This window comes from Nannobrachium achirus (genome assembly GCF_963921795.1).
Source record: "Nannobrachium achirus genome assembly, chromosome: 11".
Taxonomy (NCBI): Eukaryota; Metazoa; Chordata; class Actinopteri; order Myctophiformes; family Myctophidae; genus Nannobrachium; species Nannobrachium achirus.
Window position 1 is genome coordinate 54,558,686 of NC_137820.1, and position 13,589 is coordinate 54,572,274.

General features: G+C 43.7%; 1 protein-coding gene across 1 annotated transcript in view; it reads left to right on the forward strand.

The window, feature by feature from the left end:
- Positions 1–4,603: 4,603 nt before the first annotated feature.
- Positions 4,604–13,589, forward strand: part of LOC308294463 (diacylglycerol kinase zeta-like) — a gene marked incomplete at both ends in the record, with an annotated part of 32,733 nt that continues 23,747 nt past the window's right edge. Inside the window, 13 exons of the mRNA XM_080737196.1 lie at positions 4,604–5,520; positions 6,048–6,156; positions 6,378–6,473; positions 7,012–7,089; positions 7,911–7,967; positions 8,073–8,141; positions 9,070–9,141; positions 9,816–9,932; positions 11,410–11,478; positions 11,712–11,810; positions 12,539–12,621; positions 12,891–12,951; positions 13,114–13,227. Of these exons, the coding sequence (XP_080593322.1) occupies positions 4,604–5,520; positions 6,048–6,156; positions 6,378–6,473; positions 7,012–7,089; positions 7,911–7,967; positions 8,073–8,141; positions 9,070–9,141; positions 9,816–9,932; positions 11,410–11,478; positions 11,712–11,810; positions 12,539–12,621; positions 12,891–12,951; positions 13,114–13,227 (1,941 nt within the window). The remainder of the gene's footprint in view (positions 5,521–6,047; positions 6,157–6,377; positions 6,474–7,011; positions 7,090–7,910; positions 7,968–8,072; positions 8,142–9,069; positions 9,142–9,815; positions 9,933–11,409; positions 11,479–11,711; positions 11,811–12,538; positions 12,622–12,890; positions 12,952–13,113; positions 13,228–13,589) is intronic.

A 13,589-nucleotide genomic window follows, 5' to 3' on the forward strand; every position in this document is an offset into this window, starting at 1 on the left:
AAAAGTTTGAATTAATCACACTATTGATGCAAAAAAGACCAAGGCACTCTTGAGGGACAGTTAGACCTTTGTGACATAATCACACTATTGATTTGAAGTCATGATATTGCCCTAACATTGGCAATAGTGAAATGGACCCGGAGACCTTTAGAGTTAAAGGGCAGTCAATTCTATACCCACTGGCTACCATGCCAACGTACAGTAAGGTGCCGCTTGATTAGCTGACAGGACAGGAAGCGGAGGAGAAGGTGCTATAAATGGATTGTTACCCAGCAGGTCACTAATCTGCTGGCAGGTTGTCCTGACGATAATCAGTACTGTATATAAAGGTTTTCCTTGTTCTCCGCTGCTCACATCACTTCCTGTTATTAACCATTCAGAATGGGTACACATTATTGAGTATTATTATTTTATGCTTTAACTTTTAAAAAATAGCAGATATACAAGCTGGTGCCGCGCTGCGAGCTTTGTAGATCTGCTATTTTTGACCCGATTCTATAAGTGTCTTTTGTTTTTTGGAAACACCTATGTTTCTATGTCAGCAATCTGGCCAGCCATCGTCAAAGAAAAGGTCCTTTTCACTTAACTGGAGCTCAGTTAGTCTGTTCTTGAGAGACTACTTTGTCAGTGGTTCTCAAACTTTTTTGTTTGAAGGACCCCCAAAATGATATGTATTTGGCCACGGACCCACATCTCAAAATATTTAGTTCCAGGGACCCCCCAGAAGCAAAATTTGAGTAACAGACTTTTGCTTTAAAAATACATATATTCAAAGATTTGCACACATTTTCACGACTTTTTTCAAAAATATCAGATCTACAAGCTCGCAGCGCGGCTGTGAGCTTGTATATCTGCTATTTTTCAACAGCTAAAGCATTCAATAATCCTAGGCCTAAATGGGATTTAGGCCTAGAATTATTGAATGCTTTAACTATTGAAAAATAGCAGATATACAAGCTCACTGCGAGCTTTTAGATCTGCTATTTTTGAGAAATTGTGATTTGAAGCCTTTGAATATATCTTTTTAAAAGCAAACATTTGTATCTCACATATTTGCTTCTGGGTGGTCCCTGGAATAACATATTTTGAGTTCACAGGCCAATTACTTGTCATTTTGGGGGCCTTTGACAGGGAAAAAGTTTGAGAACCACTGATTTAGAAGAAGGATTTAGAAGACATTTATACAGAACTTGTATACGGTTATATTTCCAGATCCTAGATCAGCAACATTTCTTTCAACCAACTGTAAGGAATATGAGGTTCAGGGACAACGTTGACAGTAGACCCTTGAAAGTTTATGAAAACTCGATTGTGTACTGTGTCGCATACCGAAAATAGCCAGTCTACTATCTAGCTTCTGGAGCGGCTATTTCAGCCACACAACTAAGTGTAAATGGGCAGCAGTGGCTCAGGAGGTAGAGCGGCCGCTTGTGAACCGGAAGGTTGCCAGTTCGATCCCGGGCTCCCCAGAGTTGGTGTCGAAGTGTCCTTGAGCAAGACGCCCCTAATTGCTCCCGATAAGCAAGTTGGTGCCTTGCATGTTTGATTCTGCCAGCGGTGTATGAATGAGTGTGTGAATGGGTGAATGTATTGCACAATCATTGTAAAGCGCCCTGGATAAAGGCACTATATAAATGCACCATTTACCATTTATAAATTAGGTTTTAATTACTCTACGGTATATTAGTGTAGCCAATAGGACATGTTAGCGGGGGTGAAGTGAGGAATGGTTGTTGTTGAACAATGAACAGTGTCGAAGTAAATTGCCATCTTTTATCTCTTGCTCGGTCAAGTCAGTACTCAGTTTATCCTGGGGTTAATATCATCCTATTCTTATATTGTATCATCAGGAGAGATACACACACACACACGCACACGCACGCACACACACACACACACACACACACACACACACACACACACACACACACACACACACACACACACACACACACACACACACACAGTCACCACAGAGAAGAACAACATATGGTTCTGTATTTAATAATTGACACCAGTTTTGAGAAGTATGTTCATTGTAATCACATTACGGCTGGGCTACACCAAGCCGTTTTCGTATGCGGGGCGTGCACACTTATGCACGTTTTGGATAGATCCAATGTATATCAATTCAGCCGGCTACACCAGGCTCACGGATAGCGCGAACCACGGATACGCATGCTGTAAAAATAGTATCGGTTCTATTTTTTACATACGCGTATGCGTTTTGTACACAGACTCTCTGGTCTCCCGCACATATACCTCCTCCTTGGTGTAGCCAGGGGCTTTTCGCACACGCACAGACAGCGCACGCATACGCGCGCGTTTTCTGGTGTAGTCCGGCTGTAAGTATTGACAGCGCTTAGTGCTAGTACAAATTGTGTGTTGCATCATGTGAACTGTTCTCATGAGTATTTTGGTATACCGTTAATGGGATGGGGATGTGGGTGTGGGTGTGGGTGGAGGTTTGGAGCTGAGAGTCCAGTGAGTCAACGGTGTGCCTCTACACCTGTTAGTTGTACTGAGGTTCTCTTGGGATGTTTGAGATTAAGTGTTTAGTTACCACCAATCATTCTCTTCCTTGAATTTCAAGGACAGCTTTGTGCTGCATAAATGTCAAGTATTTTGTTTCCTATAGTATTGGCACTACGTAATCAAGTATCAAACGGAGTAAAAATTATGTTGGAGCTTATTTCCTGTCCTATAGAAAGTATTAGTACAGAATTTGATTGTATATCACTTCATAAGATTTATGGAAAGAAGTTGTTTGTTAAAGGAGCATTGAATTTGAAGTCAGGTCCAACAGTTCTCGAGATACGTGGATTACAGACGTAGGCCTACATTTTTACACAGTCATACATACAGAGATTCTGTGCATTTATTGTAAAGATAAGGCTGAAAAAATCGTGGTCCTTTAAGTGTAATGTAAGTGTTCTCTTATCGTTGGTTACTAAATAGTTTCTGTCCTGCAGAAAGGATCCAGATTATCTTAACTACCAGTAAGACTCCCTAATCGGGAGATAAGCGACCGTTGGTCGCTTATCTCCACAAATAGGCCAAAAGTTTGTTTTACCAATTATTACACTCTATGTGAACATTTACATCAACAAATCCCAAGTACTGTTTTTTAGGGGTGCTGAGTGTGGCGCAGCAGCGTGTCATGCATTTTCTGCAGGGCCTTGTCAATGGCTTTGCGTTCTTGCTGCTTTTTGTTGTTGTTGATCCTCTGAAAGCGCGCCCACTCGTTTGCGTGCAAATCAGCTGGATAGAGGCACAAGCCTTGCAGGGAGGTAACTCTGGAACAGCCAACGTAAGTGATACCCAAGGAGTGCTCAGAGGTTCCGATGTCAAGGCGCACTTTGTCGCGAGTCCAACCTTGGCTCTTGTGAATGGTGACAGCGAAGGCCAGAGAATAGCAACCATGTTTTTTACCTTAGCAACCAACTGTTTACCCTAGCAACCAACTGTTTACCACAGCAACCATGTTTTTTTTTACCCTAGCAACCAACTGTTTACCCTAGCAACCAATTGTTTACCATAGCAACCATGTTTTCTTACCCTAGCAGCAACCAACTGTTTACCCTAGCAACCAACTGTTTACCCTAGCAACCAACTGTTTACCATAGCAACCATGTTTTTTACCTTAGCAACCAACTGGTTACCATAGCAACCACTGTTTTAGACCGGTCTTATATAAGGGTCATTTGTGTACGGTGTGATGTCATACTGATGTCAGCAGTGTGATGTCATACTGATGCGGAGATATGAGCAGGGCAAAGGTGTGACGTGTGACCGACGGACGGACGGACGGACTGCCGGTGGAGGTTTTGATACTAAACTGCGACCTAACGGTCGCAATAACTGTACATATACCGTATGTTTATTGCTACTAGTATTGATGATGTCTTGTACCGGTCCGGTATAGTATTATGTCTTTAACTCATTTACTGCCCCAACCCGAGAATCCAGAGAAATAGCCGTTGGTCAGGGCTGCCATGCCCGAGAATCTCTTTTATAATTACTTTTATAAAAATGTACCCAAAACTTCGCAGTACCGAAGTGCCCCCAAAACAGTACTTCCTGTCTAGACCGGAAACTTAACCTGATCTAATTTTTTTTGTTTTTTCCTTTTAGCATCATTGTATAATCATACCACTGTGCTATTTGAAAACTCTTTATAAAGTTTCCAATCAAACGACACACGTGCATATCTCCTTGTATGGGCTGTTCTGTCTGTGACATCAGCGACTTTATGTGTATGAGAACCGATCTCCATACGTGGCCGGCACCTTAACCTTTAATGTGTCATGGCATCAGGCGCAAACAAATCAGACAACTCTATATATGGGCACAAAAGGGAGTATGCCCATATATGGGCATATACTGGTGACACCAGCGATCTCCATATATGGGCATTGACAAGGATCAACAGATACAAAGATCTACATATAAAGGCATATTGGTCGGATTGGATGTGCGACGTAGGTGTGATGGCCTCCTAGCGGCCTTAACTGTAGATCTCTAGTTAGTTACTAATAGTTTCTGACTGGTTTCTGCCCTGCCAGTTGTAGAGGTTTGACCTGCTGCTGGATGACTTTCCAACATGGACACTTTTTTCCGACGTCACTTTAAGAGGAAGGAGACTGCTGGGATTCACAGGCACTCAGAGGACACAGCCTGTCCCCAGCGGAGGCCAAGTGTCGCTCTGCCGACCAGCAAGGTCCGACGGCGCTCCAGTGTGGGCGTGGCCTCATCCAGCCTATCGCAGCGCAGACGCTCCAGCCTCCTGCTGCAAGGGGGGGTGCTACCCTTTGTAGGGGGACACTGTGCTGGGGGTGGGAGGCTTGGCAAGTCAGCCAGTCGCAGCAAAAGGGTGGCGCAGGGTCGCAGGCGCTCCAGCACCACCACCCCCATCTTTAATCCGCGATATGCTGTCCGGCGGAGGAAGGTGGGGAAACTTAGGACTATTGATACCCCGCTGCTGGGTCCTTCCATGCTATTGGCCAGTCTGATCCAGATGACCGACGAGGAGGAGGAGCTACCAGCTGGAGAACAACAGGTGGAGTTTAGGGACGGAGTAAGGACTCTGTCTCGCTCCAGCAGCCTCCAATCAGACGGAGACGAAGACAACTACACCAATGATGACGACAGCCAATCAGATAGCAGCCTGCTGTCGGAGGCAGAGCAGCTGGCTGAGGAGGATGAAGGCCCATCCTGCTTTAATCGTCCTAGCTCCTCTGCCTGCCCACCTTCACCCTCGCGGCCCCTGATCCGGGCCCCTCGTTGCCTGAGAAGGAATTCCTCTCACATCTTAGCCTTACCCCCTGACTCTGCCCCCTACACTCGGCCCAGCGCCTCCAGCCGCAAGCGGAGGAAGAGGAAGGTGTCAACAGTGGTGAAGCCTGGCAGCCCCTGGCCGGGTAAAGGCAGGATGTCACTATGCTACCTCCATCACCCTGCCTTCTCCAGGGGCCCCGGCTACTGTGACCCCCAGCTCAACAACTGGAGCACTTTCCTGCTGTATGTAACCCCCGATCGACCCCCCCTAACCTTCTATAGGAGACAACAGGCTAGTGGCCTTGAGGCAGAGCTTGTCTCTCTGAACAGAAGCTGTTAGATACAATCTCCAAACAGTTTGGGGATCGATTGTTCACACTCAGAGAGAAAGTAAAACAAAGAATAAGATCCATTCCTCAGCGCATCAAAACATCCTCTGTGTAGCTGGCTAATGAAAAGCGAACTCATTTGTGCCTAATGCTAACAATGAGGCCGAATCACTGACTATGTGTTTGTATGATGAGTTTTGGTAAAATCTTTGGTTTTCCCAAGTTAACCTCGTTCACGCATGGAAACATAACATTAACTTTGTATCAGCCATGTAAGATAATGTGTTTATGTAATATACTGTATTATTCTATCTACAGAACTGGAGATTTAAATGTGCGATTTAAGTTTTTTTGTAGTTAATAATTGAATACTTTTAAGATTTTCCTTGTAGCCTTCAAATGTTGTCTGTCTCTCCATCTGTTTGTCTATGTGTCTGACAGGAAGACTCAAGGTAAAGCAGCTGGACAGCATGCTGCAGCCCAGCCCAGTGTGTCAGCCCCCAGTGGAACTGAAACGCACCGAGAACTAAGTAGCACAGTGGACTGGAGCGTGAGTCACACACACACGCACGCACGCACGCACGCACGCACGCACGCACGCACGCACACACACACACACACACACACACACACACACACACACACACACACACACAGTATACGTCTAACATAATGTCATTGACTGACTTTATTCTACACATAGTGCAGACATCCTGTGTGCATCCAAAAGACGGGTATCTTTACTCCCTGTTGTGTCTGTTCTGTTGCCAGGACAATGCTCTGTTCGGTGATCATATTTGGTTCGAAACCAGCGGTTCTGGAGACTTCTGTTACGTTGGAGAGCAGCACTGCATCGCCAAGACTCTGGTGAGCCACCATTGACTTGACAACTGGTTTTCAGTCCTACCAGGACTTTGAAGACAGGTTTGGTTGACAACTGCTCTAGGAAGTCAATCAGATGTACTCATGAATTAAAGATCTCAGCCGCCATGACTGATTTCAGTCATTTGGATTCCATGATAGAAGCCAGCACGTCTTCAGTGGAAGCATGTTGTGCAGTGAAAACAGCTTAACTTAATAGATTGTTGGTTTAAGGTTATTATTTTAAACATGACTAAAACATGTGTTAATTGTGTAGGTTTCACAAGTCGCACATTAGGATTTGGTCATACAAACGTCGTGAGATTTGATTGTGCCATGCGTACTTGACTTCCCCCGACACTTCTTGAACAGACTTATAAAACCATGTTATACTTAGTTGCACGCCAAAAATGTCAGATCCACAAGCTCACAACGTGTCGCAGCTTGACGTGTTGTGAGCTATTTTTAGTGTGTGACACTGCATGTAACCAATTCTAAATCGGGCAATACAGAACCTGCTGTGACTGTTTTCCCCCCCCTGCAGCAAAAATCTGTGGCCAGGAAGAAATGTGCTGGATGTAAGATCTCAGTCCACATAATGTGCATGGAGCAACTGGAGACGGTATGGAAACACCACAAAACCATCACAATAACACTACAAACACCGCTCACATACTGGGTGTAGTAGCCTAGCATAGCCAGACAAAAGGTACAACTCTCACTCACCACAGCCTGAGGTTGCTTCCTCAAATGTGCCTCTGGCTTTATCGGGCTCTCCACGAACACAATTGGCAGTGTTCATGTGTGTCTCCTGTCCTTACACTAGTAACAGTTCGATACAGACAATGCATGTATTTATAGTTTATAGTAAATAATGCACGATACAGATGTGATGAACGTTTAATAGTGCATCCCTCATTTGGATAGGTTTCTCAATTGTTACTGACAAAATGGAAACGAACTAGAGCAGCACAACGTAACTTCGAAACGTCATTACTGATAAACGCGAAATGTGTTATGTGTTATATTTATTAATAACCTACTGTCTAGCAGTAAGCCCAGCCCACTGTGTCGCTGTCCGTGGTGCTGAAATGGTCTCTCTCTCTCTCTCTCTTTCTCACACACACACACACACACACACACACACACACACACACACACACACACACACACACACACACACACACACACAATGAAACCATTGTGGGAACGGACAGGAATGGTCAGAAATCCAACGGGAGCTGGAGGTAGCGGGACTAAGAAAGCTCTCGTAGGGCTCTAGTTGTTGGTGGTGACAGGGACCACTGTACACGAAAGGGAATTGGCAGTGGATCAGAACAAACAAACAAAAAATACCACCCAGAAATAATAAGCGATTAAAATGCCACATTTGTTTTGTTTTCTCTGTTTAACACGTACACATATGTTGATGCCTTTCTTCAGATAAACTTCAGGTGTAAGCCTTCCTTCAGGGAGCCAGGAACACGTGCAACCAGGGAGGTCAGTACCTGAATGGATGAACAGCGAGACGGACTGAAGATATATAAATAAGCACCTTTTTTCCCTCTCCATATTAAATCTTATTTTGTCTCTCCAATGTTTTAGCCCAGCACGGTGCGTCATCACTGGGTTCACAGACGCCGGCAGACTGGAAAATGTCGACACTGTGGAAAGGTCAGTCTCAAATCAACTGAAACTGCAGCAAAGCTCTCTCTCTCCAACCACTGCAAATTTTCTCCAATAGATCTAAACTCTCCACGGAAAATGAAACCACATCGCTTTGAGACCTTGAAAAGAGTATTTTCTCAGGCTTATGGAAAATAGTTCTTTGTTGTTTTGTTTTAGTTTTTTTGTTTTGTTCATTGTTTTTGGGTCTTTGGGTTCATGAAAGGCACTTTATAAAGTCAAGCTACTATTATTATTATTATTATTATGTCAACAGATGAAGGTAGCTGAAGGCCTTATAGCCTTATACAGTTACTCGAGTCAACCAGCTGCTAGCAAAGCAGTCAAGCGGTGCAAAGCTGTATGCAGTGCAAACTTAATCTTTACATGTTACGCCATGGTATGGCACAGTAGCTGCATACGCAGAGTGCAATCCATAGGATAGTGTAACTATACCCGCCACCGGAGAGACTTAAAATAAATAATGATTGGATTTGAAAAAGTAGAATTGAGGGAAATAGGGGTCCAGCATATTATCAAGAATCTGTTTATAAACTCCAAAACAACTCTCTCAGCGTAATGCCAAGTGTTCTGTAACCAATCATATGCCCAATACTTCCAAAACATCACTATTAAGCTGAAAATGTTTTTTCCGGTGTTAACCGTCTATTGCACGAGCAAGGAATGCACCTGGGCATGTGCAAAGGTTTCAATGCGAGCTTAATTCACATACCCACAAGCCTTTTTAGCCAGTTTCAAACAAAGTGTCAGCAAACGAGCCGTGTTATGTGGGAGATAACACAGACTGATGTTGTTGTTTTTGAGTTTCTAAAGTTTTGCTGTAATTAATGTTGGGCCCTCTTTTTCAACACAAACCCCACTCTAACCCTGTCTACATTTATTTCAGTTCTCATAATCGGTTGTGATTTTTCTCCAGGGCTTCCAGCAGAAGTTTTCGTTCCACAGTAAAGACATTGTCGCCATTAGCTGCTCCTGGTGCAAACAGGCTGTAAGTACCACAACAGATAGTACCATAACAGGTTGCTAATACAAAATATAAATGTTCTATTTACTCTACAAGAAGAAAACTCCAGTCTCTACATGCCCAGTATTGTGGGGTTGTGCTCTGACATCATGTTGCGAAGCGATGATCAGCACGTTCAGGTTCTGGTACCCAACATTGCTCGGGTTAATGTGTGGGTAAAATAGCCTCTTTCTCTCTCTCTCTCCCCAGTCTCCCTCTCCCTATCCATATCTCCATATTTGTCTCTGCCTCTGAGCAAGCTGTAGTCTGACACTACACACACACACACACAACCCCCTGCCTCCTCCTCTCCTCCTCCTCCCTGTCCCTATCCCACTGTCCCCCTCTCTCTTGCTTATTGAGCTCTGATCTGACCCGGGCAATGGTGGGTTACTGAAGCCCGAACACGCTGAACATCCATCGTGTGCTTCATGGCGTGTCGTCAGCGCAATATCCCTGTCAATGCTGGGCAAGTTGATAACGTGGTTTAAACATCAAGTCCCAAATAAAGAGTGTGTGTGTGTGTGTGTGTGTGTGTGTGTGTGTGTGTGTGTGTGTGTGTGTGTGTGTGTGTGTGTGTGTGTGTGTGTGTGTGTGTGTGTGTGTGTGTGTGTGTGTGTGTGTGTGTGTGTGTGTGTGTGTGTGTGTGTGTGTTTCAGTATCATAACAAGGTGACATGCTTCATGCTGCAGCAGATTGGAGAGAGCTGTGGTCTGGGTGCTCATGCTGCCCTCATTGTCCCTCCAACCTGGATTGTCAGAGTACGCAAACCACAGGTACACAGTACACACACGCACGCGCGTGCACACACAAAATACTAAATGTATACTAGTCCAGTAAACATGATGGAGAACACATGCTGTGAGGGAGAGTGGTTAGTCCTCATCCCTTTGAACTTTATTTACATTTTTTAAGATGGTAAGTACGAAAGCTGAGAGGGAAGGCGTAGATGGAGCAATGTATAACCCAGTGTCCAAAATTGCTTTAAAAGTCAATTGTGATTATTGTTATTATTTCCATGGCCATCTGAACTTTTGTCTACTTTATTACCTTCTTCACTTTCTATTTTCTTTCTACTTTCAATTTAAATGATGGCTTTGAACTAGAGATGGACCGATTGCAAAATTCTTGGCCGATACCGATCCTCCGGTTTTATGAAGGTCTGACCTGCCAAAGCCGATTTTTCCGATACCGATTTCTTTAGCTAAGAACTAGAAAATAGGGTTGCTCAAGTACCCTTTTTTCAGGCCAAGTAGGCCTACAAGACATACTTCAATTTGAGTACCAATAAGCTAGAAGAACACTAATGCCAAATCAATCACAATAGTACAATATCCAAAAACACAGATAATATCCAGTCTAATATGACCGTCTGTTTTTTTACTCCTTCTTTTTGGAGACGACATTGACACAGGATTATGGAATATATCCTTACATTGCAGTAATCAGCACCATTTGTATTCTGTAGGCTCCCACTAAGTAGACTGGCTGCTACTTGCTAATGTTTACTTTAGTCACAGGACCAGAGCATTATGCTGTGCAGTGCCATAGACACAATTGGCATACAACCGGTTTTATGTCAGTGACCTGCCGATCACCGATTCGGCCGGTTTGATATGATACCTGCCGATTTTTGATATTGGCTGATACCGATGTCCATCCCTACTTTGAACTTTTCAAAGCACTATAGACAATTACAGACGGTGAGAAGAATTGTCACATTGACATCATCCAAAGAAGTTTATAGCTATAAGGGGTAAGGCATGGATAAAGATTGAAGATATAGCTGGGAATCTCAACAAAAGACACAACAACAAAAGTCATGTTGTCTACATGACAAGAAAGACACTGGTGGTGTCTACATATTGACAAGAAAGAGACAGAGGAGAAAGTGGTACAGTCAGCTGGGGCATTATAGGCCACTGTGGCTTCAGGTCATGCCAAGGCCAAACTGAGGGGCAACGACGGCCATGGCCTTCATGGCCTCCCTGAAATTCCTGCCCTGGCCCTAACTCTTGATGAGGTGGTTGATTCCCTGTGTGTGTTTTCTGTTGTTCCCCCACAGGATAATAAAGGTATCTATTTATTGTAAAGATTGTAAAGCGCTTTAGATAAAGGCACTGTAGAAATGCTACGACTATCTTACCATTTACACACTCGCACACCTTCACTTCCTCTGCCTACACAACTACGGCTAGCCCAGAAGGTGCAATATACTGTACACATGTCTGAGTGTTGTCTTCTCTCATCTAGTCGTCTTTAAAATCCAGTAAAAAGAAGAAAAGAACATCACTGAAGAACAAGAACAGGAGGGTTGGAGAGGTGAGATAATAAGCACATGGATCAAATACAGTATGTGTGTTCATGCTACACAATAGATTATGGGATTATATCCTATTTTAACCAGAAATAGTGACTCAGCTTTGAGTAGTCCTCGACTCCTCGTCTGTAAACATTACAATTATGATTCATAATTATACTTAGTTTCTGTTTTCTGCTGTCTTTGTACCGTTTTAACTTGTTTTTGTTTCTTTTGCCTTTTGTGTTTTTAGCTCCCAGATGGCCGTTGGAGGCCCTTCCTTATTAAGCCCATCCCCTCTCAGCTGATGAAGCCTCTTCTAGTGTTTGTTAATCCAAAGAGTGGAGGAAACCAGGTAAACCGTCTGTCCCACACTCCTTTATTGTTCAATAATATCGCCTTTCAGCAGACCTGCTTGATCCTTTAAAAGATTTTCATTAGTTGGTTATTTGTTACATACAGTATTTGGTTGTACATCTTTGTTTTTATTTAAATTCTTATAGAATAGAATATTATGTGTTGCGACGATCCGTCCGTGGGTGGTCTCAACAGATGCACATGGGTTTCCTACTGCCGGGGGGAAGTATGGTCCGGCCGAGATAATCCTTTGCAGTGTTATAGCTAGTTGAATATGGCTTGTTTTTGCCAAAAAGAAGCACAAAGCAGAGAATTTTTCTTCATAAGAAGGGCTAGGAGTTTGTGGGTGCGCAACGGCACATCAGGTTCTCCTCTCTGCCATGTTTGTTGATCTTTTAAGCCCTGCCTCTTCGCAATTTTGATTCGACTGTCAATGAGTCATGTTGATGAGTGGTGTTGGTATCCAAATATTGAACTCATTTCTACAAAAGGTGTTGGCTGCCTGTTGTGTTCCGTTAAAACACAAGGTGCATGCATGGTAGAAAGACGCTGGCGGCTCAGAAATTATTTCTGTGGATACATCCCCTGAGAGGGTTATATGATGACGGTCTCACTGTACATGATCCATTATGTATGTAAAACAACTTGCTCATTGTAAACACAAAGAATGTTTTTCTTTTTTTCTTTAATCATTTCACTGAGCTGGATAAAATTGTTTATCTCTAGGGAACCAAGATCATCCAGTCTTTTATGTGGTATTTGAACCCACGACAAGTTTTTGACCTCACAAGGGGAGGGCCTAAAGAGGGGTAAGAGAGAACACGCTTGCGCATACACACACACACACACACACACACGCATACACACACACACACACACACACACACACACACACGCACGCGATAATGAACATTGCAGTCTTCCCAGTTTTAATTTGTGTGTGTGTGTGTGTGTGTGTGTGTGTGTGTGTGTGTGTGTGTGTGTGTGTGTGTGTGTGTGTGTGTGTGTGTGTGTGTGTGTGTGTGTGTGTGTGTGTGTGTGTGTGTGTGTGTGTGTGTGTGTGTGCGCGTGTCTCAAGGTTGGAACTGTTCTCCAGGGTTCCTAACCTGAGGGTCCTGGCCTGTGGAGGAGACGGCACGGTGAGGACGAGCCACTAATCATTCATTTACCATTTCACAATTCGTTTTGAGTAATGGGTTTTAAAATGTTGATAAGGGTGGACTGAATATAAACAGTGATAGACGCACAGACCTACTGCTACTAGTACTACTAAACATTATAAATGTCCTGTCTGTCTATAGGTTGGTTGGCTTCTGTCTGTTTTAGATGAGCTTCAGTTGAACCCGCAGCCTCCTGTAGCCATACTTCCCCTGGGGACGGGGAATGACCTGGCTAGGACACTCAACTGGGGAGGGGTGAGTGGACATTTATTTGTCCAGTGCTTCCCCAAACATAAGAACTAGACCCATTTTGTTGTTGTTGTTGTTGCTTTTTTCCCCAAAAAATGTTTTTAGTAGATAATTCAGTAAAATAAAATGGTTTATATCTACAGAGACAAAAGACTCCATTCCATCCATTCAATTCACTGTTGCTTTCAGACAGACACATCACAGAGCTTTAAAACAGTGGCTCTCAAAGTGGGGTCTGAGGACCCCTAGGGGTCTTTGAGGGTGTTCCAAGGGGTCCCCAGCAAGATTTGTAAATATGGCATAACCTTAACCACTTGAACCGTAATTCATACTTAAGCTATTAAAAATAAGATATCATTTTTTAAGAT